At 39.2% G+C, this 26,757-nt stretch overlaps 1 protein-coding gene across 3 annotated transcripts in view; it reads right to left on the bottom strand.

Annotated features, from left to right (window-relative positions):
* Positions 1 to 26,132, bottom strand: part of DHRS7B (dehydrogenase/reductase 7B) — a 63,460-nt gene extending 37,328 nt beyond the window's left edge. Inside the window, exons 1-2 of one of the 3 annotated variants that reach the window (XM_038537146.1) lie at positions 25,999 to 26,044; positions 15,398 to 15,457 (exon numbers count right to left, since the gene is read on the bottom strand). Coding sequence is in view for 1 of the 3 variants with exons in the window: in XM_038537144.1 (XP_038393072.1) it covers positions 25,999 to 26,018 (20 nt within the window). In the remaining 2 variants the exon portion in view is untranslated. Of the gene's footprint in view, positions 1 to 15,397; positions 15,458 to 25,243; positions 25,368 to 25,998 lie in introns of all 3 variants that reach the window. The other 2 variants (XM_038537147.1, XM_038537144.1) reach the window with 2 other exon arrangements.
* Positions 26,133 to 26,757: the final 625 nt, after the last annotated feature.

Here is a 26,757-nt window from a genome sequence, read left to right as displayed (position 1 = left end):
CTAAATGTAAAGACCTAAAACAATAAAACTCTTTGAAGAAAACATAGGGCAAAAGCTTCACAACGTTGGATTTGGCAATGATTTTTAGGATCAACTCCAAAGGCAAAAGCAACAAAAGAAAAACTAGATAAACTGAACTTCATGAAAATTTTAAACTTTTTCTCATTAAAAGACACTATCCACAGAATAAAAAGGCAACCTACAGGAGAAACTATTTTCAAACTATATATCTAATAAGGGATCAATATCCAGATTATAGAGAACTCATACAATGCAAAACAAATCAAAACAAAAACAAACAACCCTATTCAAAAATGTCCAAAGACTTGAATAGACATTTCTCAACAGGAGATATACAAATGGCCAATAAAGTACATGAAAAGATGCTCAATATCACTACCTAATGCAAATGAAAACTATGAGATACTACTTCATATCCATTAGGATGACTACTACAAAAAAACAGAAAATAACAACTGTTGGGGAGGATGTAGAGAAGTTGAAACCCTTGAGGACTGTGGGTGGGAATGTTAAATGGTAGAGATGCTGATAAAACAGTATAAAGTTTTCTCAAAAAATTAGAAGCAGAATTATCATATGATTCCAGTGATTCCACTTGTGGATATATACTCCAAAAAATTGAAAACAGGCCCACAAAGAGAGATGTGTGCACCCATGTTCATCAAAGCATTATTCACCATAGATAAAACATGGAAGCAACCAAAGTGTCCATCAACCAATGAACAGATAAAATATAGTATATATACAATGGAATATTATTCAGCCTTTAAAACGAAGGAAATTCTGCAATATGCTACAACATGGATGAACCTTGCACACATTATGGTAAGTGAAATAAGCCAGTTACCAAAGGACAATCACTTTATAATTCCACTTATATGAGATACTTGGAGCAGTCAAAAACTTAAAGCCAAAAAGTAGAATGGCAGTTGCTAGAGGCTGGGGTGGGAGCAGGAAAGGATGGGAGTTACGTTTTAATGGGTACAGAGTTTCAGTTTTGCAAGATAGAGTTTTGGAGATAGGCAGTAGTGATGGTGGGTGGCACAACAATACGAATGTATCTAATACTGCTAAGCTGTACACTTAAAAAGTAGAGAGCTTAGCTGTCTCAGTCTGTGGAGTGTGCGACTGTTGATCTCAAGGGTTTTGAGTTCCAGCCCCATGTTGGGTGTTGAGATCACTTAAAAATAAAATCCTTTAAAAAAAGATGGTAAACTTTATTATGTGTATTTTATCACAATAAAAAAAGAAAAATAAGTATGTCATTCACAAATAATTAAACACTAAATGTTGCCCAACTTCAAGTAGGCTCATGGTTGAAATCAGATTATCTTAAATTCTAACAAATGACTCGGTTTCCTCATGGATTTAGATAAATCATCTGCCCCTGTCTACTATCTCTCTTAGACAATTTGCCTTACAATAATTCATTTAGGATGATGCTTCCTCTGAATTCCAAGTTATTTTTAGAATTGAAAAACATTATTGTGAAATTTAACTAGGAAATGCCCTTTATTCTGAAGCAGTTTTTACAATGCTTATTATACTTAAAACTTGTAGTGCCCTGACTTTTATGCCAGAAAACATAAAGGAAGAAATTTCACAAACTGAAAGGGCAAAAGGAGAAGGAAAGCATAATAACCTGAGAGGGGTTTTCCATAGCCAACTTCTAAGCTTTCATTTAAAAATAGCCTAGCGAGTGCCCTATCACTTTATTTTCAGTGTCCTAGCAAATTGCTCCGTGAGCATAGCTATGTCTCCTCAGGACAGACCCATGGCAGGAAGCCAATCAAACTATTTCAACCTCAGATTTCCCACTTTTCTCCAAGCATATTTTTCCCCTTATTTCTCTCTGAGACTTTTCAGTCTTCAAAAATATATATTTGGCAAATTTCAGAGTCTTTATGAAAAGAAAAAACAGGGACCCCTGGGTGGCTCAGTGGTTGGGCATCTGCCTTTGGTTCAGGGCATGATCCTGGGGTCCCAGGATGGAGTCCCATATCAGGCTCCCTGCACGGAGCTTGCTTTTCCCTCTCCCTATGTCTCTGCCTCTCTGTCTCTCATGAATAAGTAAATAAAATCTTTAAAATAAAATCAAAGTAAAAATTAAAAGAAAAACACTTCCAATTGAAATAATCTTTTATACATACACTGTATTTGTTGTTGGTGTCTAACAGTATAAGGGCTATCTTTTAAACTGCATTTAAATATACAGCATCACATAATGAAACTTTTTTTTCTGGTAATATAAGAGTTATTAAAGCTTAGCCACAGAATGAGGTGAAAGCAAACCAACTTTAAAGCCAATTTTAGGAGTCAAGAAATGAAAGATTTAAGTTTCTTTCCTTCCATAGCAAAATGCTGATGGTTGTTGAGGTTGTATACAGGGTATATGGGGACTCACTGTACTATTCTAGTTTTGTGTATCTTTGAGCATTTCCTTAATTTCCACTTCATGCTCAACTTTGCTAAAGTGAAGTTGGAAAAGTGAACAATTAGCTATACTGAAAGTATTACTTTGTAAAATAAGATTAGCTAATACCACCAACTAGAACACCAAAAGGGACAAACTGACTAATGTTAAGTTATAGTGGCATCTATGGGGGGCAGCACGGTGGGTGGGGTTTTGATTTGGACCTTTCCTGGGCCTTGAGACCAGGTGACTGACTACAGAGTAAATCACCAGACTTCCAGGCTTCCCTTGCTGATGATTTTCCAAATCAGCTGGTTCTAAACCACATTACTCATCCTCATCTAATCATGACCTACATAAGAAGCACCTCTTAAAATCCAGATCCAGGGCCCCACCCACTACAGACCTTTGAAATCAGTAATAACAGAAAAGGTAAGACCTGGGAATCTGGACTTTTGATGCCCTCCTCTGATAATTTTTAACAGATACCAAAGTTAAAAGCCCCTGAAAATCTCTTTAATTGTCTACAAAGACAGATGTGCCACTCTGGGGGTCATAAGGGCTATCTGCCAACCTCCATTCACAAGGTCAGGGGTAACTGCTTCTTTTCTAGATTTCATCAACAGGAAGGCTGACAAGGCCCTCCACCGCTACCTCTACCACAAAGACCAGCCCCGCCACCCCCAACTGCCCAGAAACCACCAATCTCATAATTTTTATCCCTGTTTACATCAGTCACCACAGGAAGTTTGGGCCTCCTGAGACATCCTTGGACTCCCAAACCACTCTGTGCACTCCCTTTTCTGACCCCACTTCCCAGCCTTCCTCATATTAACCTGGTAGTACTCTTGGTCAGTCAACAGCAAAATCACTTGCATCTTCAACCCTTGCATTCTCTACTCTGAACAGCCCCTTCACTGTCCTGTTCCAATGATGTCTGGCTCATCCTGAGGACAGATACCCCACAAACCTCTGCCAGTGGCGGCTGTTTCCCCCTCATACCCTCACAAACTGGCTCAAATTCCTCACTATTCCTCCCTTTCTCCCTAAAACTGCCCAGCTTTGACTCTTCCTTGTCAGACTATGTCGCTCACTGCCCCCCTCCTTATAATCACCTACTTTCCTCTTGGTCACCACCACCTCCCAAGTCCCCCAGCATTAGTTAAAAAGATGTTTAGCTACTCACTGTCATTCCTCCCAACACATTTCCTGTCATCATAATTCTTAGAGATTTTATATATACATGGGTTCTCCTACCTCTGCCTTAGTTCTGTGACCTGTCCTCCATTATTTTGTCCTCCACCCTACTTCAGCCACTCCCATAGTCAAACAGCAGCCCTTTATAATCTTTGAATTCCACATTAGGCTCCCCCTGGGAGCCTGCTTCTCCTTCTGCCTATGTCTCTGCCTCTCTCTCTCTGTCTCTCAGGAATAAATAAATAAAATCTTAAAAAAAAAAAAAAAAGAAAGAAAGAGGCCTGGAGATGATTTTTTTTTTTAAGATTTTATTTATTTATTCATGAGAGACACACAGAGAGAGAGACAGAGACAGAGACAGAGACATAGGCAGAAGGAAAAGCAGGCTTGGAGCGTGCTGCAGAACTCAATCCCAGGACCCCAGGATTACGACCCGAGCCAAAGGCAGATGCGCAACCAATGAGCCATCCAGGTGCCCCTGGGCTATTTATTTCTACCTGCAGATACAACACATAGTCTGGAGTTATTTCCTTTTGACCTAATTAGAGGACTTCCCTTTATATTTCTTTTTTTTTAATTATTGTTTAATTAATTTTTTTAAAGATTTTATTTATTGATGAGACACACACAGAGAGAGAGAGAGAGAGAGAGAGAGGCAGAGACACAGGCAGAGGGAGAAGCAGGTTCTATGCAGGGAGCCCGATGTGGGACTCGATCCTGGGACTCCAGGATCACACCCTAGGCCGAAGGCAGGCGCCAAACCACTGAGCCACCCAGGGATCCCCTTCCCTTTATATTTCTTGAAAGATAAGTCTGTAATCAATAATTACCTCATCTTTGTTTACATGAGAATATATTTTACTTTCATTTTTGAAGGATAGTTTTAGATATAAAATTTAATATAGAACTTGGTGTTGACAGCTTTTTCATTGAACATGTAACTCCACTGTTGTGTGTCACTTTTTTCAATTATTAATACACTTTATTTTGTAGAGCTATTTTAGGTTCACAGCAAAATTGAGCAGAAAGTACAGTTCCCCTATACCTCATATCCTCAAGGGTACAGAACCTCCCCCATTATCATCCCCCACCATGGTGGTAAATTTGTTACAACTGATGAACTACATTGATATATCATTATCAACCAAAGTCCATAGTTTACATTATGGTTTACTGTTGGTGCACATTCTATGGGTTTTGAAAAATGTATAATGACATGTGCCCACCACCACGGTATCATATAGAATAGTTTCACTGCCTTGAATATTCTGTCTGTTGATTCATCCCTTCCTCCCCTGCTAACTCCTGTCAACCACTGATATTTCTAATGTCTCCATAGTTTTGCCTTTTCCAGAATGTCAGATAGTTGGAATCATACATTATGCAACCTTTTCCGGGGGCCTCTTTCACTCAGTAATATGCATTTAAGGATCCTCCATGTCTCCTCATGGTTTGATAGCTCATTTCCTTTTCACATTGAATAACATTCTTTTGTACCACAAAACAAAAAAAAAAAAAAATAGAGTATTCCTAGATGTACCACAGTTTATTCACCTATTCCCCTACTGAAAGGCATCTTGGTTGCTTGCTGGTTGTGGCAATTACGAGTAAAGATGCTAAAAATATGTTTGCAGGTTTTTGTGTGGACTTAAGTTTTCCATTTATTTGGGTAAATTCCAAGGAGTGCAATTGCTGGATCATACAGTAAGAGTATGTTTAATTTTGTAAGAAACTGCCAAACTGGGGCAGCCTGGGTGGCCCAGCGGTTTAGCGCCACCTTCGGCCGAGGGCCTGATCCTGGAGGCCCGGTATCGAGTCCCACTTCGGGCTCCCTGCATGGAGCCTGCTTCTCCCTCTACCTGTGTCTCTGCCTCTCTCTCTCTCTCTCTCTTTCTCTCATGAATAAATAAATAAAATCTTAAAAAATAAAATAAAATGTATGCAAATTGTTAAAAAAAAAAAAAAAGAAGTCGGTTGCCACCCTGGCATCCATACCTTCTATAAAAAAAAAATAAAAAAATAAAAATAAAAAACCAAAAAACTTCCAAACTGTCTTCCAAAGTGGCTGTGACATTTTGCATTCCTACCAGCAATAAATGAGAGTTCCTTTTGCTACATATCCTTGCCAGGATTGGTGGTGTCAGAGTTTTGGATGTTGGCCATTCAAATAGGTATATATATCAATATCTCATTGTTGTTTTAATTTGCCATTCCCAGTGACATATGAAGTTGAACATCTTTTCATGTTTACTTGCCATCTGCATATCTTTTTTGCAGAAGAGTCTGTTAGTCTTTTGCTCAAATTTTGAGCTGTTTATTTTCTTACTATTGAGTTTTTCTTTTAAGATTTTATTTATTTATTCATGAGAGATGCACAAAGAGAGGCAGAGACACAGGCAGAGGGAAAAGCAGGCTCCCTGGGGAAAACTGGATGTAGACTCAATCCCAGGACCCAGGGATCATGCCCTGAGCCAAAGGCAGATGTTCAATCACCGAGCCATCCAGGTGCCTCACTACTGAGTTTTAAATTAAGAGTTCTTTGTTTATTTTGGACAACAGTCCTTGATCAGATAGGTTTTCTTTCTTTTTTTTTTTTTCCTTTTTTCTTTTAGATAGGTTTTCTACAAATATTTTCTCCCAATCTGTGGCTTGTCTTCCCCTTTTATTGACATTGGTTTTCCCAGAGCAGAAGTTTTTCATTTTAATGAAGTCTAGTTTCTCAAGAATTTCTTTCATGATCATGTCTTTGGTGTGGTATCTAAGAAGTCATCACTACCCCTCAGATCATTGAGGTTTTCTCCATCATTACATTTTAGTTTTGTAGCTTTGTGTTTTACATTTGGGTCTGTGACCTAGTCTGAGTTAATTTTTGTGAAGGGTATAAGATCTGTGTTTAGGTTCATATTTTGGGTGTGAATGTTCCAGCATCATTTGTTGAAAAAACTATCTTTGCTCCATTGTATTGTCTTTGTTCCTCTGTCAACAAACAAGTGACTATAGCATTGTGTGTCTATTTCTTGGCTCTCTATTCTGTTCCATTGATCTGTTTGTCTGTTCTGTCATCAATACCACACTGTCTTGATTACTGTAGCTTTATAGCCAGCCTTGAGGTTGCATAGTGTCATCTTCCAACTTTGTTCTTTTTCAGTCATCACATTGGCTATTCTGGGTCTTTTCCCTCTCCATATAAATTTTAGGATCGGTTTGCTAATATCCACAAAATAACTAGCTAGGATTTTTATTAAGATTATGTTGAATCCAAAGATCAAGTTGAGAAGAACTGGTATCTTGATGATATTGAGTAATTCTATCCATGAACATGAAATATATATTTAGTTCTTTTATTGGTAGTTTCCCTCATACACATCTTGTATGTATTTTGTTAGACTTATACTTAGGTACTTCATTTTTGCTGGGGGGTAAGGGAGGATGCTACCAGAAATGATAGTCTTTAATTTCAAATTCCACTTATTTATTGCTGGTATACAAGAAAGTGACTTTCATATATTGAATTTGTATCTTGTAACCTAGCTATAATTGCTTATTAATTCCAGGAGGGGGATCCCTGGGTGGCGCAGTGGTTTGGCACCTGCCTTTGGCCCAGGGCGCGATCCTGGAGACCCGGGATCAAATCCCACGTCGGGCTCCCGGTGCATGGAGCCTGCTTCTCCCTCTGCCTGTGTCTCTGCCTCTCTCTCTCTCTCTCTCTCTGTGTGACTATCATAAATAAATAAAAATAAAAATAAATAATAATTCCAGGAGGTTTTTTGCTGATTCTTTTGGATTTTCCACATAGACAATCATGTCATCTGTGAAAAAACACCAATTTATTTCTTCTTTCTCAAATAGTATAATCTATTTCTTTTTATCTTACTGCATTAGTTAGGACTTCCAGTACTATGTTGAAAAGCACTGGTGAGAAGAGTATTGCTTTGTTCCTGATCTCAGCAGGGAAGCTTTGAGTTTCTCACCATTAAGTACATTAATGTTGGTTGTAGGTTTATTGTAAATGTTCTTTGTCGAGTTGAGGAAGTGTTCTCTTCCATTCCCGTTTGCTGAGAGTTGATTTTTGTGTTGTTGGTTGTTGTTGTTTTTAATCATGAATGAGTATTGGATTTTGTCATATGCTTTTTCTATATCCATTGATATGGTCACATAATTTTACTTCTTTAGTATGTTAACGTGATGGATTACATTAATTGATTTTAGAATGTCCAACCAGCCTTACATGCTGAGATAAATTCCACTTGGCCATGGTGTATATAGTTCTTTTTATACAATGCTTGATTCAATTTGGTAATATCTGGTTGAGGATTTTTGTATATGTTCATAAGAAATATTGGTCTATAGTTTTATTTTCTTATAATCTCTTTGTTCAGTTTCAGTATCAGTGTAATGTTGGCCTCACAGAGTGAGTTATGAAGTATCCCCTCTGCTTCTATCTTTTGGAAGAGATTGTAGAGAATTGGCATAATTTTTTTTTAAGATTTTATTTATTTGTGAGAGACACAGAGAGAGAAGCAGAGACATAGGCAGAAGGAGAAGCAGGCAGAAAGCCTGATGCAGGACTCGATCCCGTTACTCTGGGATCACACCCTGAGTCAAAAGCAGATGCTCAACCGCTGGGCCACCAGGCATCCCATGAATTGGCATAATTTCTTATTTAAATGTTTATCAGAATTCTCCACTGAAGTCATTCATGTCTGATGCTTCCTACCTTGGAACAGTAATCATCAATCACATTTCTTTCATAGATATTGGTCTATTCAGATTGTCTATTTCCTCTTGTATGAGTTTGACAGATTGTGTCTTTCAAAGAATTGGTCAATTTCATCTAGGTTATCAAATTTGTGGGCACAGAATTGTTAACAGAATTCTTTTATATCATGTCTCAGGATCTGTAGTGATGTCTCCTCTTTCTCTTTTGATATTAACAATATCTTTTTTTCCCCCTTAGTTAGCCTGGTAAGGCTTATCAATTTTATTGCTCTCTTCAAAAAATCAACTTTTGGTTTTGATTTTCTTTACTGATTTCCTATTATCAATTTCATTGATTTCTATCCAATTATCATATTATTCTGCTTACTTTTGATTTAATTTGCTCTTTTTCCCAAGGTAGAAGCTTAAATTACTAAGCTTAAAATACATTCCACATATTTTGATAAATTAGATTTTCATTTTCACTTAGTTCAAAATATTTTTAAATTTCAGATTTCTTTTTTGACCCACGTGTTTTTAGAGGTGTGTTGTTTAATCTCCCAAGAATTATGGGGCATTTCCCAACTATCTTTCTGTTACTGACTCCTACTTTAATTCCAATGTAGACTGAAACCAGACAATGTATGATTTCTATTATTTTAAATTTGTTAAATTGTGTTTTATGGTCCAGAATGTGATCTATCTTGCTGAATGTTTCATGTGAAATTGAGAACAATTTGTAATCTGCTCTTGTTGGATGAAATGTTCTATAGATGTTAATTTTATCCATTGATTGATGGTGCTGTTAACTTCAAATATGTTCTTATTGATTTTCCGGTGGGCGGATTATGTCCATTTCTGATAGAGAGGTATTAAATTCTCCAATTGTAATAGTGGATTCATCTATTTGTCTTTGTAGTTCTATCAGTTTTTGCCTCATGTACCTTGACACACCGTAGTTTGATGCATACACATTATGGAACATTACATCTTTTGGAAGTATTTTTTACTCTCTTTATCATTATGTAATGCCCTTCGTTATTCCTGATCACTTTCCTTATCCTGAAGTCTTCTCTAAGATTAATACAGGTACTACTGCTTTCTTTTCATTAGTGTTAGCATGATATATCTTTTTCTCTTTTTTTTTTTAAAGGTATATGTATCTTTATGTTTAAAATAGGTTTCTTATACACAACATACTGTGGGGTCTTGTTTTTTGATCCACTCTGACAATTTCTTTATATAGACCTTTGACCTTTACAGTGATTATTGATATAGTTAGATTAATATCTATCATTATTTGTTACTGTTTTCTCTTTGTTCTCATCATTCTTTGCTACTATTTTTGTCTTCCATACTCTTTCTACCTTTTGGAGTTTTAACTAAGCATTTATATGATTCCATTTTCTTTTTCTTAGAATATCAATTATACTTTTTAAAAAACATTTTTAGAGGTTGCCTTACAGAATGTGGTATATATTTATAACTAATCCAAACCCACTTTCAGATAATACTATGTCACACTTCACAGATAATGCAAGTGACAAGATACTCCTAATTCCTTTCTTCCATCTCTTATATCATTACTGTCATTCATCTCACTTATACATAAGCATATACACAGAAACACGCGCATGCCCCCCCCACACACACACACAAATTGATATATGTTTCCCATTATTATTCTGAGCAAACTATTACCTGTTAGGCCAATTAAGATTAGGAAAAAATAATTACTTTCACCAATACTCTTCCTTCTTTGATACAGATCTGAGTTTCTGACCTATACCATTTTCCTTCTCTGAAGAACTTCTTTTATCATTTCATGCAAGGCAGGCAAGTCTACTGGCAACAAATTTCCTCAATTTTCATCTGAAGAGTTTATTTCCCCTTTGCTTTTGAAAGAGAACTTCCCAACGTATAGAATTCTAGGCTTTTTAGGGTGCCTGGCTGGCTCAGTCAGTGGAGCATGTGACTCTTGATCTCAGGGCTGTGAGCTCAAGGCCCATGTTTGCTTGCTTAAGTAGAGATTACTTAAAAAATAAAAAGTAAAAAAAAAAATTTTTTTTTCCATGCCAAATTCTAGGCTTTTTTCTCCTAATATTTCGGAAATTTCATACCATTCTGTTTTTGTCTGCACAACTTCTGAGGAGAAATCAGATGTATTTCTTATCTTTGTTCCTCTATGGTAAATTTGCTTTTTAAATTTTTTGTGTTTGCTTGTTTTTGTTTTTTGACTTCTTCTAAGATTTCTTATCTTTGATTTTCTGAAGTTTAACAATAGTATGCCTAGGGGTTGTGAGGTTTTCTTGGTATTACCTTACTTGATGTTCTCTGAGCTTCTTGGATCTGTGGTTTGGTGTCTCAGATTAATTTGGGGATATTCTCTATCATGATTACTTCAAATATTGCTTCTAATTTTTTTCCTTTTCCTTATGGTATTCCCATTATGCATGTTACATCTTTTGTAGTTGTTTCAGTTTTTATATATATTTTTCTGCCTTTTTGCTTTTCAGTTTTGAAAGTTCCTATTGTCATATGCTCAAGCTCAGAGATTCTTTCCTCAGCCATGCCCGTCAAAGAGATTCTTCATTTCTCTTAGTGTTTTCTATCTCTAGTATTTTTTTATTCTTTCCTAGATTTCCTATCTCTCTGCTTATATAATCCATCTGTTCTTGCATGTTGTCTGTTTTTTGTTCTTTGAAGTCTTTAGCATTTTAATCATAGTTTTCAAGTTCTCAGACTGTTAATTCCAACTCTCCTGCCACATCTGACACTGGTTCTAATGCTGTTCAGTCTCTTCAGACTATGTTGTCTTTTGGTATGCTTTATAGTGTTTTGTTGAAAGGCAGAAATGATGTACTGGTTAAAAAGAACTATAGTAAATAGGGCTTGAGAGATGCAGATATAGTCTTTTGGTGAGCCTATCTCCTGAACTGTGAACTTCATCAGTGACTCTCAGGGTTTTATCCCCCTCCTTAGATAGGACAAGACAGGATGACTAGAGGGAACTGGAGTTGAGTATTTTCCTTTCCCTAACTAAGTTCCTTGGATAAAATAGTTTCTCCTGAGGGCAGGTCTTGTTAAGAACAGAATGATCTGACATATTTCAAATCAGTTGCTTTTCCATCCCCATACCAGAAGCACAAGGGAATTTTTCTCTAATATTTATTGCAAGGTCTTGGTAGAGCTCCTGGAGTCAAAACTCATGAAACTGTGGGGCCTCCCTGAGACTGGGTCCCTCCAGATTTTAACTCTCAGACTTGTCCATATCAAGCCTCCAGCGATTTGTTGATTACAGTTCAGGTTTTCCTGTAGGAGTACTGCTCCAATTAATGTCATTCTCTTTATCCACCTGTCTTGCCAACTTTGATGGCAACTGTTTGCTCTGTGATCTCATGACTCTGATGGATCTAAAAGCTGGGTGATTTTTCCATTTGTTCAGCTCTTTACTTGTTAGGATGTAAAGGAAACTTCTAAGCTCCTTACATGCTAAATAAGCCAGAAGCTCAAACATCATTCTTTAAGATTAGAAGTTAAGCCATAAATCATATGGTTGTTCCTTGTATGTGATGAGTAATTTTTTTCTTATTATTTCTCAGTCTTATCTTTAGTTTTCAACAGTTTTACTGTGATGTATCTAGGTGTGAATCTTTGTGTTTAACCTACTTGGGGTTCACTGAGTTTCCTGGAAATAGCTATAGCTATAGATATATATTGATGTTTATGGGTAGCCTAAGTAAAATTCCCCAAAGATGTCCACATCCTAATCCCTTGAACCTGAGTGTATTATCTTATTTATATGGTAAAAGAAACTTTACAAATTGTGATTAGTTAAGGATCTCAAGATGGGAAGTTTTTTTTTTTTTTTTTAAGATTTATTTATTTATTCATTCAGAGAGAGCGAAGAGAGAGGCAGAGACACAGGCAGAGGGAGAAGCAGGCTCCATGCAGAAAGCCCGATGTAGGACTCAATCCTGGGTCTCCAGGATCACACCCAGGGCTGTAGGCGGTGCTAAACCGCTGCGCCACCGGGACTGCCCTCAAGATGGGAAGATTATCCCGAATTATCTGGGCAGACCCAATACAATCACAAGAGTCCTCATAAGAGGGAGGCAAGAGGGTTGAATAGATGTGACAATAGGAGTAGAGGTTAGAGTAATATGAGGAAGGGACCCTGAGCTAATGAATGTTGATAGCCTACAGAAGCTGGAAAAGGCAGGTAAACAGATTCCCTCTAGAGCTTCCAGCAGGAATACAACCTTGCTGACACCTTGATTTTAGGACTTCTGACCTCCAGAACTATAAGATAATAAATGTATGGAGTTTTAAGCTATTTCATTTGTGGTAATTTATTATAGCAGCAATAGGAAAGTAATATAATATTCTTTATCAAGATTGGGGATTTGGGGATATTATTTCTTTAAATACTTTTTCTGCCCTATTCTCTCTTCTCCTGAGACTCCAAATGATAGTATACCTGATATTATCCCACAGATTTCTGAGGCTCTAATACTCTGTCTTCAACCTTTGTTCTTTTTGCTATTTTCCCCTAAGTATGAATCACACTTTCCTATTTCTTCAACATGGCTTATAAATTTTTTATTGAAAGCTGGTTATTTTAGATATTACATTGTAGCAACTCCAGATTCTCATTTTCCCCTCTGGAGACTGGCAGAGTAGCTGACTTTTAAAATTTGTTTAATAACTTGTCTCTACTAAACCTATGTATTGATTTTGTTTCACCCACAGTGTGTAGCCATTGATGTCTCTGCTTTTTTTTTTCTTATTATTTTTATGCTTGGATTTCTATTGGTGATAAACTCTGTATCTGAATATCTTAATGGTCAACCATTATATGTCAGTGTTTATGCCCAAGCACCTCAGACAAGTACAGCTCCTATCCTTTACAGATGAATCTATGTGTGGTATGGGAAGTACATTCAAAGTTCAAGCAATTTTCAAGTCTTCCTCAGCTTTTACTTTTCATCAAGCTTTCTCCTAACTCCTCTGTATTTGCACACTGTCATCCAAGGATGTGTGGATAGCTTGGGCCCTTCTCTAGTAAACTATGCTCAAACATGTAGCTTTCCAGTCATCCAGGATATGTGGGGGTTTATCAAGCCTATCTATGGCTGTCTCACTTATAGGCTGTCAAATTTCTAGGTAGTTCTACTGATCCACTGCTTGCCCAACCAGGGCAACCATCTAAGACTAGAAAGCTGCTGGTCTTCCCTACTAACTTCCCAACAAGACTACTAGCTTTACTGACAAAGCTGCTGGGCATGGTTTTTTGTTTTCTCTCTATTCCACATAGTTAGCCCCCTCAGACAGTGAGACAGCTGGTCACCCAGTTGAACTACTGCACTAACTGAGCTGAGGGAATGGGATGGGAGCAGCCCAAACAAGACGACCACAGATTCTCATTGGTCTCACCTAATGTTCAATGCTTTTTCATGAATAAATGCTTCTCAGATGGTTGTGTGTCTTTGGTCAATTTCCAGACCTCTGAAATGGTTGTTTTTGAGAATTTTGTCCTGTTTTATAGTTGGGTTTTTTGGGAAATTTGCAACCTCTTTACCATACCAGAAGTCTTCCCACCCCATCCCAAGAACTTAATGAAATTTTTTCTACCCCTAGAAATTAAAACTGAAGATAATAACACAAACCTGATCAAATGGAAATTATGTCTCTCAAATAATCCTGTCTCCATAATCAAACTTTCAGAAAAGATGGCTTATAAGATATGGTATGTGGCCAAGTTAAATTTAAAATGTTGAGGGAGGGCAGCCCGGGTGGCTCAGCGGTTTAGCGCTGCCTTCAGCCCAGGGCCTGATCCTGGAGACCCGGGATCGAGTCCCACATCGGGCTCCCTGCATGGAGCCTGCTTCTCCCTCTGCCTGTCTGTCTCTCTCTCTCTCTCTCTGTGTGTGTGTGTGTGTGTCTCATGAATAAATAAATAAAATCTTAAAAAAAATAAAATATTGAGGGAAAAAAAATTTAATTTTAATTTCAAGTTTACAGGAGGAAAAAACAATACTACATCACTGTGAAATTTGCTTCTTGTTGTAAGAATTCACATTTCCTCACTTTATCCAGTATCCCTGGCCTAGTGTCAGTTGCTATAGTTGTCTAACCACACTTTTCTTCTGATACAATTCAGAACCAAATTTTGTTTCTTAAAATTCAGTGGGTTTTTTTTCCAATAAATAATTTCTCTTGGTTTTTACCTAAGGTCAAGTTTTCTATTGAGATATAAGTGATAGGTATGATGATAATTTCAAATTATTTATATGATATAGCAAACTGTCTTTGGAACCAGGAAGACCTAGGTTCAAATACCAATAATCAGACTAACTCGGTAAATATCTCTAGACAAGTTACTAGTTTCCTTATCTGCAAAATATGTATAACATGGGACACCTGGGTGGCTCAGTAGTTGAGTATCTGCCTTCAGCTCAGGTCATGATCCCCGGGTCCTGGGATTGAGTCCACATCAGTTTCCCTGCAGAGAGCCTGCTCCTCCCTCTGCCTAAGTCTCTTCCTCTCTCTCTGTGTGTCTCTCATAAATAAATAAATAAATAAATAAATAAATAAATAGATAGATAGATAGATAGATAGATAAATAAATAAATAAATAAATAAATAAATAAATAAATACATTTTTTGAAGGGAATCCACAAATCCCCTGAAGTCCATCTGGACACCACAAGTTAGATTACCTACCTTTGCTAGAAAATTCTTCTACAATGCAAATATTCACCTCTTAAACCTGACTGAAGTAGTATATCTGGATCTTCATAAATCTAGATTCCTTAAACAGAGGCAGTCCAGCATTAAAAATGAAATGCAAATCACTGTAATTACTACATGGTGGAGCAATGTTGCCACCATTTACTTCCTATTCTACAATGGAACTTATTTTCCACGTTGGACCCCAGCTTCCCTACCTATAAAATAAGGAAATAATCCTCATCCTATACATATCTCAAGACAATTAAGAGATAAAGAGGTAACAGTTCCTCATATATTATAAAGTGATGAGTGGGGTCCATTGGAATTACTTACTCCAGCTGCTTGAAGGATCCTCTGCTGTTACATATTTACCTCATGTGAGTGTTTCTCAACCTGAAAATCAGATCAAGAAAGCTCAGAAATGTCTGGTTCCTCATGCCAGAGTCCTTGGGATACCTGGTTGTACTTGCTCTGTCCACATGTGGACTCCCTCTGGTAGCCTAAGCCTCTCAATTTTCTATGTTTCCTGTGCCAGACACAAAGTGTATGTTCAATAAATATTGTTCAATGAATAATAAACAAATGGACAGCATACATGAAATAAGCAAACTGAATACCGATAGCGCCCTGGGCTCCCTCAAGGTACTCTTATTCCTAGTTTTCAGGAGCTGGAACTTCAGGCCCCAATCACTATCCCAAAGAGTCAGCGGAGAGCAAAAACTGTAACACTTTTGTGCAACCTACTGGATCAGGCCCTTGGGAGGTGGATGCACAGTATGTAAGAACTACTATTTGTCACAATTTCTAAATCTCTAGGTCAAAAGAGAAAAAAGCTTACCCTTTGTAAAGACCAGGCAACTAACAGGAAAAGAGGAACAGTGCTGCTTTCAGATACTTGTTATATATTATAGAAGGCTACAAGATAGAATGTCACAATCCTTCAATCCCTGGAAAATGTGGTAGAAATTACTAGATGTCCCAACTGCTCAAACCAGAAGTATATTTGTTTCTAATATAATTAATCTTTTACCTATTCTGTGACCCTTTCTAATACACATGACAACTTTAATGGAGTAAAACAATAATATTACACAAATGTCCAAATTACACTTTAAAAAAGTAACTTTTAGCTTGTTACCATATATGGCTATTGTGTAAAGAAAAATATTAATAACAATTACTAACTTTTTTAGTGTTTGCAACATACTGGGCTACATACTCCATACCAATGATCTCATTTCATCCTCATAGCAATCCTATGAGGTAGGTATGATAGTTATTTCCATTTGCTAAATGAGAAAAGCACTTGAAGTCACATAGCTAGCAAACAGCAGAATAGAGATTTGAACCAGGTATTTAGACTCTAAAGTCCACATTAACTGTTAAGCGCATCAAATGGGGGTAAACAATATTCGTAATCCTTTAGTTGGAGCTTTAAACAGGAAGAATTTTAATACTGTCTAGGAGATGAATAGATCCCCATATTCAGCTGCAATCACCCAAACAAAATACAAAGGCTTTTATGCAAGAAGTGAATGTAAACAAGCTAATCGCTTAACAGGAACTCAGTACAATTTCCTTGATTCCATTTAGCTAATGTTTTAGGCCAATCTGGACTATAATACTCTAAATACTCCCAGAGAATTTTGAAGCAATAGTAGTTTCCTAATACACTCTCCAATTTAACAGCTGCTAAGTACTACTCACATAGACTTGTAAAATCTTTCATCTCCCTTCAAAACTTAGCGTTCCTAGTACAAACATGACCTTACTTAATAAAGTAAAGCTCTAACTACAGCAAACAAGTTCAAACTACTGGTAAGCAATGTTCCATTAATTCAGCTGCTATCAGCAGATCTCTCCCTCCACAAAGTAGATGAGTAGACAAGTCTCAAGTTACCATAAACTTAAGGAGATGGGAGGGAGAGCTCAGGCACAATGTAAACGAATTTACTCAATTTCCTATTTTGGTGGGTGGCAAGAAGCTTTCAAGCTAAATTTACATGCCATTCAATCTCAATTTCCATCCTCATGTTTATAGCTTTCCAGAATAGATTAATGGAGAGTTCATTTCTGCATTAAAATCTTAACATGGGGCGCCTGGGTGGCTCAGTTGGTTAAGTGTCTGCCTTTGACTCAGGTCATGGTCCCCAAGTCCTATGTAGGGCTCCCTGTTCAGTGGGGGAGCCTGCTTCTCCCTCTCTCTCTGCCTCACCCCCTGCTTGTGCTCTCTCTCTTGCTCACTCTCCCTCTCTCAAATAAATAAAATCTTAAAAAAAAAAAATCTTAACATTACCTGGCAAAAAAAGTTTTCATATGTGTATAACTGGGGTTAAAAACAGGACAGTAGGGATCCCTGGGTGGCGCAGCGGTTTGGCGCGGGCCTTTGGCCCAGGGCGCGATCCTGGAGACCTGGGATTGAATCCCACGTCAGGCTCCCGGTGCATGGAGTCTGCTTCTCCCTCTGCCTATGTCTCTGCCTCTCTCTCTCTCTCTCTGTGACTATCATAAATAAATAAAAATTAAAAAAAAAAAAAAAAGATTCTCCCTCTCCCTCTGCCTCCTCCCACACTCCACTCTTTCTAAAAAAAAAAAAAAAAAAAAAAAAAAAAACAGGTCAGTAGACCCAAAACAGTCACATATGCTAAGCCCCACATCACTGAATCAAGTCTTAGCTTAATTACAGTCTCAGACTCTGCCAGAAGTGGAATCTTAAACAGGTCAATCAGGAATCACCTGGTCAGCATTAGTGAGGTAATCTGTCTGATAGACCCCTGTCATCCCCTAAAGGAAAGTGAACTTGCCAAAAATCAATCCTCTTTTTGCTAGCATAACTTTCTTGTTCCACTCTTATACTTATAAAAGGCTTTCACTGTGTACAGTTCCTTGGAGCTCCTTCCTGTCTACTAAATGGGATGTTGCCTGATTCATGATTCACTGAATAAAGCTAATGAAATCTTTAAATTTTACTTATTTGAATTTTGCTTTTTAACACCCAGTAGACTAAGAAATGACAGTACTGACATTAAGAAGGATAAGACAAGCCCTGGAAGGGTTAACTACAAGAGAAAAGAGTTTTGGCTGGAAACTACTAGCAACCCAGATCTACATTTTTCTTTAAATCAATGTACAAGAAATTATGGGGAAAAAAAAAGAAAGAAAGAAATTATAGGCTAGATTTGACCATTTGAGGGCATTCTAACTATGCAAAACTACATGGAACTCACTTCCATGATATTCTGAAGATGACTATCTTCAGAATAATCCCCATTCTGTGTGTACTCCTCCCCAACATTTTACTGTACCGTAAATATAAGTAAATTTTAAAAATTGACTTTCCCCTGTTGCCAAAAGGGAAGGAAAGAGACTGTTTTTCCCTCCTTTTTCTTAACGCATTTCTTTGAATAATCTAGTATTTATAAAACTTTCCTCTCTATCTTTGATATATATGCAAATCTTTTTAAAGGTTAAATAAGTTAGCTGCAGAACTCAGGAGTGTTTTTCTAAAGGTCCTAGATGCCATCTCTTTAAATGTAAATATCAAGGAAGCCAGCTCCTCACTCCCAGTCACTGTAGGAGTTTAGCCTACACACCTCATTACTTGCACACAGAAAATGGAGAGGTTTTACTTTTCCTTCAGATAAAGGCAATTAACTAGTACAGGTGGCCACCCCAATTACCATTTGTATTTAGGAGGAACTATGAAAGCATGTACATCAAAAGGTGCTGTCAAGTCTTCTTACAAATTACCATCAATTTTGAGACTGTATGTAATGGACTGTAAATGGTAAAACCTCTTTTTTTGTTTTTGTAATCTCAATAGCCGATTATTTGTGATGTATTTCAGTCTGGTTTAATGCTTATTCAATAATAGAACTAGTTTCTTTCATTCCACATTTGTGAAGAGCATTTCTTAGGTGAGCAGATCTTAACTTTTCCCCAACATAAATGTGGAGAAATTCAACTCCCTGCTGGGCTACCTCACTGTCAAGCCAGACCTTGATGGCTCCCTCAAGATAAGAAGAAGAAAAAAAAAAAAAAAAAAAAAAAAATCCCACCCTGACAAGGGTTTTTTTAAGGGACTTGGCCCATTACTGTTATCTGAGTACCAGATCCTTCTATACCATTCCCTTCGTGACACCTCCACTTGGATTTCAAAGACATCTTTTTCAAAACTGAACTCATGTTCTTCCTCCAGAATTTCCTAACACAGAAGCACAAGCCAGAAAATGAAGAATTGGCCCTACCACATCCCTCTCCCTTCTCGCCCCAAAGTGAATATACTACCAAGCTCTATTGATCCTACTACCTCCTAAATAGCTCTCAAATCCATTGACTTTTGCCTCCATTGAGGAGCCAAAGTGATCTTTTAATAACATAGACCTGCTGATGCTACTCTCATGCCTGAAATTCTTCAATGGCTTCCCACCATTCTTAGGATAAGCCTTAAATCCTTGGCGTGACCTATGAGGGCTGCATGGTCTGATCCCAGCCTACCTCTTCAACCTCATCTCCCTGACTCTCTCCCTCCCTCTCTGCCCTCCAGCCCCAAATGGGAGCTTAAGCTCCACAAGGACTGAAACCATGACTATCTGCTCATGCTGTATCCCTAGCCCAGCACCTACCATATGATAAATGCTAAATAAAATATATGTTGAAGAATAATGTTGATAAAGCAACTGCAGCATCTTAGGAGCACCTGGGTGGCTAAGTTGGTCAGGTGCCCATCTCTTGATTTCAGTTCAGGTCACGACATCAGAGTGGTGGGATCTAGTCCAAGTCAGGCTCCAGGCTCAGCCTGGAGTCTGCTCATCCCTATCACTGCTCCTCCCTCTGCTACTCTCCCTGCTCATGTTCTTTCTCTCAAATAAATAAATAAAATCTTTAAAAAAACAAAAACAAAAACACCCTGCAATACTAAATAGAAGGCAAATAAAACATTAACTAAATTAATGCATGGTGAAGGAGAAGAATGTCTCTATACGTTTGCATCCTAGGTGGCTAACATAGGGTGTGGACCATAGTGGGGCTATAAAATGTTTGTTAAAGCATTTTGCAAACCAGAGACAATATGATGAAACAAAATATTGGCACTCAGTGCCTATTTATCTTTGTAGTACAAATCATCAATGCCAATTAAGTCTCTCCTTTAGATATTTATCACTTCCCTTATCCCCAGCCTCCATCCTGTGGGCAACCAGAGGTCTAACCAACCACATGTTTGAAGGAGGCAGGACTCCAATCAGAGCTAGAAAATAGATATGGTATGTGGGAGTTGCTTATAAATTCTGAGAAGCAAATAATCCAAGACGGGGGAGCAATACTGCTCTTTGGATAAGATCCCTACCTACATTTTGTGTTAGACTTGGGCGACATTCCCCAACCCTTGGCCACACAGGTCTTTCAGTAACTATAAAACACAACCTCCTCCTATTCTCCAGGCTTCACACATGCCCCTACTTCCCCCTGGTAGTTCTTTTTTTTTATTTTTATTTTTTTTTTTAACTTTTATTTATTTATGATAGTCACACAGAGAGAGAGAGAGAGGCAGAGGGAGAAGCAGGCTCCATGCACGGGGAGCCCGACGTGGGATTCGATCCCGGGTCTCCAGGATCGCGCCCTGGGCCAAAGGCAGGCGCTAAACCGCTGCCTACCCTCCCCTGGTAGTTCTTTACCCTTCTCTTTGCCCAATTTAACTCCAACTCAGTCCTTTTTAGGTCTCAGCTAAATATTTCCTCAGCAGAGCCTTCTTCTTCACTCCCTCCCTCTACCAAATGGTCCCATTCTTCTTCACTCCCTCCCTCTACCAAATGGTCCCATTATCATTCTCATAGCTCCCTCTACTGTCCTCCATAACATGTGCCATAATCAAAATTAATATTTAGTTTATAATTTTCTAGCTCCACTATTAGACTTATAAACAACCTGACAGCAGGGAATATGTCGGTTTTGGCAATTACTATATTCCCAACACCTAGCACACTGCTAGTAGAGTAGATGTGTTCAATAAATATCTGCTAAATAAAGGAATGAATGAAATACATAGATAAGCACTAGCTTTTTTTTTTTTTTTAAGATTTTATTTATTAGAGAGAGGGAGGCAGAGACACAGGCAGAGGGAGAGGTAGGTCCCATGCAGGGAGCCCAATGTGGGACTCGATCCAGGGTCTCCAGGATCACACCCTGGGCTGAAGGTGGCATTAAACCACTGAGCCACCCGGGCTGCCCAAGCACTAGCTTTTGGAGGACATAGAATTGGCTCTGCCCTTACTAGTTCTGTGCCTTTGGATAAACTTCTTACCATCTCTGAGCCCATTTCTTTCTTATAAATAAAGATAACTATTCCTACTTCACAGAGTTATTGTGAGAATTGAATAATCCAATAAAATGCTTAGCATTAAGTCTGGCACATTACACTCATTGAATGTTAACTATTATTATTATGGAGAAAAAGAGGAATGTATGTTAGGGAAGGCACATTCCATGCTCTTGACTAGAACACAAACACAGCTCCATTTATACATAGTTTCAAATGTGAATAAAATATTTTAAGTATACTATGAATGTACTATCTCAAAGAATACTGAAGAGAGCACAGGCAAGCAGTAATTTCATTCACACTGGCCATAGCAACTTCTTTTAAGATATGTCTTCTAAAGCAAGGGAAACAGAAGCAAAAATAAACTATTGGAACTGCATCAAAATAAAAATCTTCGGGCAGCCCCGGTGGTGCAGCGGTTTGGCGCCATCTGCAGCCTGGGGTGTGATCCAGGAGACACGGGATCCAGTCCCACATCGGGCTCCCTGCATGGAGCCTGCTTCTGCCTGTGTCTCTGCCTTTCCCTGTGTGTCTATGAATAAATAAATAAAATCTTTTAAAAAATAAAATAAAATAAAAATCTTCTGCAAAGTGAAGGAAGCAATCAACAAAACTAAGAGACAACCTAATAAACGGGAGAAGGTATTTGCAAATGACATATCCAATAAAAAGTTAGTATCCAGGACTGCCTGGGTGGCTCAGTGGTTGAGACTCTGCCTTTGGCTAAGGACGTGATCCCAGGGTCTGGAATCGAGTCCCGCATCACGTTCTCCGCAGGGAGCCTGCTTCTCCTTCTGCCTATGTCTCTGCCTCTCTCTCTCTGTGTCTCATGAATGAATAAATAAAATCTTAAAAAAAAAAAGTTAGTACCCAAAATATAGAAAGAACTTATTAAACCAAAAAATACATAACCCAAATTAAAAAGTGGGCAGAAGACATTAACAGACATTTTCAAAAGACATACAGATGGCCAATAGACACATGAAAAGATGCTCAGCATCACTCATCATCAGGGAAATGGAAATCAAAAACTTCAATGAGATACCACCTCACACCTGTCAGAATGGCTATAACCAAAAATATAAGATACAAGTGTTGACAAGGATGTGAAGAAAAAGCAACCATCTTGCACTGTTGGTGGGAATGCAAACTGGTGCAGCCACTATGGAAAACAGTATAGAAGTTACTCAAAAAAAGAAAAATAGGGATCCCTGGGTGGCACAGCGGTTTGGCGCCTGCCTTTGGCCCAGGGCGCGATCCTGGAGACCCGGGATCGAGTCCCACGTCAGGCCCCTGGTGCATGGAGCCTGCTTCTCCCTCTGCCTGTCTCTCTGCCTCTCTCTCTCTCTCTCTCTCTCTCTGTGTGACTATCATAAATAAATAAATAAATAAATAAATAAATAAATAAATAAATAAATAAATATGAAAAATAGGGGGATCCCTGGGTGGCGCAGTGGTTTAGCGCCTGCCTTTGGCCCAGGGCGCGATCCTGGAGACCCGGGATCGAATCCCACATCGGGCTCCCGGTGCATGGAGCCTGCTTCTCCCTCTGCCTATGTCTCTGCCTCTCTCTCTCTCTCTCTCTGTGACTACCATAAATAAATTAAAAAAAAAAAAATAGAACTACTCTATGATCCAGTAATCGCATTACTGGGTATTTACTCAATGAACACAAAAACACTAATTGGAAAGGATATATGCACCCCAGTGTTTACCCCAGCATTATTTACAAGAGTCAAATTATGAAAGCAGATCAAGTATCCACCAACAGATGAATGAATAAAGAAACATATACAATGGATTGTATATATCATACTCACACACACAATATATATTTTGTCTATATATATAATACATAACATGTATATTGTAGTCTGTGTATATATGCATATTGTACACATATACACTGTATGTGTACATATACATATATTGTATAGTATGCATATTGTGTATATATACAGTTCATTGTGTGTACATATATATATATATATGTACACACAATTCAGTCATAAATGAAATCTTGCCATTTGCAACAACATGGATGGAGCTAGAGTATAACGCTAAGCAAAATAAGTCAGAGAAAGACAACTATGGTATGTTTTCACTCATTTGTAATTTAAGAACCAAAATAAAGAAAAAGAGAGAGAGACAAACCAAAAAAAAAGTACTCAACCATGGAGAAAAAAATTGATGGTTACCAGAGGGGAGATGTGGGGGGTTGGGTGAAATAGGTGAAGGGGATTAAGAATACAGTTATCTTGATGAGCACCAAGTAACATACAGAATTGCTAAATCACTATATTGTGGGCAGCCCAGATGGCTCAATGGTTGAGCGTCTGCCTTCAGCCCAGGGCGTGATCCTGGGGACCCAGGATAGAGTCCCACATGGGGCTCCCTGCATGGAGCCTGCTCCTCCCTCTGCCTGTGTCTCTGCCTCTCTCTCTGTGTGTCTTTCATGAATAAATAAATAAAATCTTTTTTAAAAAATCACTATATTGTAACCTGAAGCTCATATAACATTGGGTTAACTATGCTGGGATTAAAATTTTTTAAAAAAAGAAAAAAATTAAATAAAAATTAAAATAAAAGAATCCTCAAATAGATCTGTTCATAAAGCCAAGAATCTTTTTGGATGTGAAGTGATCACGCATTTATGTGGGTTGCACACTCTTGTATATAGTGTCAGATTCTTTCAAAGCAAAGGGCAGCAAGGTTCCAGACATGGGCTTCAACACGTAGATGACCTCAGTCCAACTATGCTGATCTTGGCCCAGGATGTGCAGATAAAACAACAGGCTTTTACCTTTAAGATAAGTGCCCTCCCATCCCAGTAAGAAACTCCATGCCTTAATGATAAAACGTTCCTTCATTCCAGTGTTCCCCAGCATCGGAGGGTAATCTCTCTCCTTTCCTGGTGTATTCTACATTCCCCAAGATAGCCCCCTTTAACATTGTTTCTGTTCTTAGATTCTCCAAATCTATACACATCATTCAACTTCCCTAAGCCTCAATTTCTTCATCTATAAAAATTGAACTAAAATAGTACTTCCCCAGGCACCAGGGTGGTTCAGTCAGCTAAGCATCACTCTTGATTTTGGCAGAGATCATGATATCAGGGTTGTGAGATATGGTCCCGTGTCAGGCTCCAAGCTCAGTGAGGAGTCTGCTTTAGATTCTTTGTCTCACTCTCCCTTTGCCCCTCTCCGTGAGTGCATGTGTGTGCTCTCTAAGTAACTAAATCCCCCCCCCCCAAAAAAAAAAATAGTACTTCCCTCTTGGGCAAATGGCTCAGTTTATGCCATAAAATTAATACATGGTAAGTACTGTTTTAGTGTTTCTACCAAATCCCTAACCAATCTACAATCCAGAAAAAAATGTATAAAAAAGATCCTTTCCAATGGTATAAATGTGTTTTTTTTTTCAAAGTCTGTGTTTTCTACAATAAAAGAAACCCTCCACCCAGCAATAAAAAGAATGATCCTAAAGAAGCTTCAAATGTTGCAAAGGAAAATAACAGAACAAATTACGTGGTCTTCTGTTTCCTGGAGAAAAGGTTAATTCAGCAACAAATAATGTATGCATATCCATTTTTATAATGCCTCCTTTTAAAACGAGCCCTATTGGGACTGCATAGACTACAAGTCAACTGTTAATCTGGAAGCCTCGGGGATCCTGGGTGGCTCAGTAGTTTTAGCAGGCGCCTTCGGCCCAGGGCGTGGTCCTAGAGACCCGGGATCGAGTCCCGCGTCGGGCTCCCTGCATGGAGCCTGCTTCTTCCTCTGCCTATGTCTCTGTCTCTCTCTCTGTCTATCATGAATAAATTAAAAAAAAAAAAAAAAGAAATCTAGAAGCCTCACCACCTTGTCTTTGCGGACACTAAAACGTCATCCCAGAAAATCCCAGCAAGAAGCAGGTCACTGGTGACCCCTGATCAAGGCCCAATCCTGGTCCTTCCTCCCATCTCTGCTCCTTCCCATCATAAGCCTCAGGAGAAACAAAAAAAGCATCGTTACCTTAGGCATTCTACAGGTAATCTCATTGACTTTTCACAACCACACAAAATTACTACGGAGTACCCAGGCGCCAAGTGTTGCAGACATTTGCCCAGAGTCGCACAGGCAGGAAGCGGCGGATCAAGGGCTGGAGGAGTACGCTCTCTAGAAGAGCCCCACTCCTGCGGGTGCTCAAAGGTCAATACTCTCCCCAGCCTCGGGACGAGCAGCAGCTCCCTGCCTAATCCCAGGTCTCTAACGCCAGGCTCCGTGACAGCAGCCCCCAGCGCTCGAGGCTGGAGGACACCCGGGTCCGAGGCAGCGGGCGGGGGGGAGGGACAGGTCCTAGCCGGGGTGGCAGGGGGCCGCCCGAAGAGAAAGCGCCAGAGGCAAGGCTCCAGGGTACGTGCCGCAGCGGAGCCTTCCCTTAGAGCGTCCCAGAGGCCGGCCCCGGGACGCGGCGTGCCCCTCGGGGTCCGCAGCCTCCGTTCGGCCTCCACAGCCGCTTCCCTCCCTCCGCCTGGGCCAAGGATGCACTCGAGTCGGGATCCACCCGCGCGCCTCAGCCCCGGGCCGGTCCCTCCGCCCCTCGCCACCTAGGTCGCTTCCTCCCCGGCCCTTACCTGGTCGCCCCAGGGGCCATGGTCAATCAACTTCATCCTCCCGCCTCGGAAGTGACGCGAGACTTCGCTCGCGCGGCTCCGTCCAATCCCGGCCCTCGGGCTGCGCATGCGTGTGGGGCGTGCGTCCCTCCAGGTGCGGGTAAGGTGAACGGGCGTCAGAAGTGGGAAAGGCGGGCTCCTACCCGAGTGCCTCCCTTCCGGCTCTGGGAGGCAAAGCCGCAAGGTCGTGGCTTGGGTTTCGCACACCCTCTCGGTGGTGTGTTGAGGTGGAGTGAAGTGACCGGCCCACTACAGCATGTGTGCACCGTTACCAAGACTTATAAAGAATAAAGAGGTCAGTGGAAAAGAAGATAGGGCTAGAAACAAACCCATGAGCATGTCGTCACATTCCCCCCCCCCAACAAAGGAGCCACCATAAAGCAATGGGAAATTTGTTTTCAGTAAATAGTGCTAGATCAGTTGACTCCTGATGGGGGTGGTGTTGGGTAATGAGCCTTGACTCCTACCTCATACAAAAAAAAAAAAAAAAAAAAAAAAATCTCCATTCAAAAGTACACCTAAATGTGAAAGGTACAAGTCTGGAAAATAGCAGCACGATATTGTGACCATGGGATAGGGAAATACTTTATTTAGCAGGACACAAAAAGTACCAACCCTAAAGAGAAAGGCTGGTAAACTCGGCGTCCTTAAATTTAAGACACGGAAAGACAGAAGAGAGTACCATGCAAGGAATAGAGCGGAGAAGATATTTGCAACACA

This window comes from Canis lupus, chromosome 5 (genome assembly GCF_011100685.1).
Source record: "Canis lupus familiaris isolate Mischka breed German Shepherd chromosome 5, alternate assembly UU_Cfam_GSD_1.0, whole genome shotgun sequence".
In the NCBI taxonomy this organism is placed as follows: Eukaryota; Metazoa; Chordata; class Mammalia; order Carnivora; family Canidae; genus Canis; species Canis lupus.
Note: the sequence above shows the minus strand (reverse complement) of the source record. Positions and strands in the feature narration are given on the sequence as shown.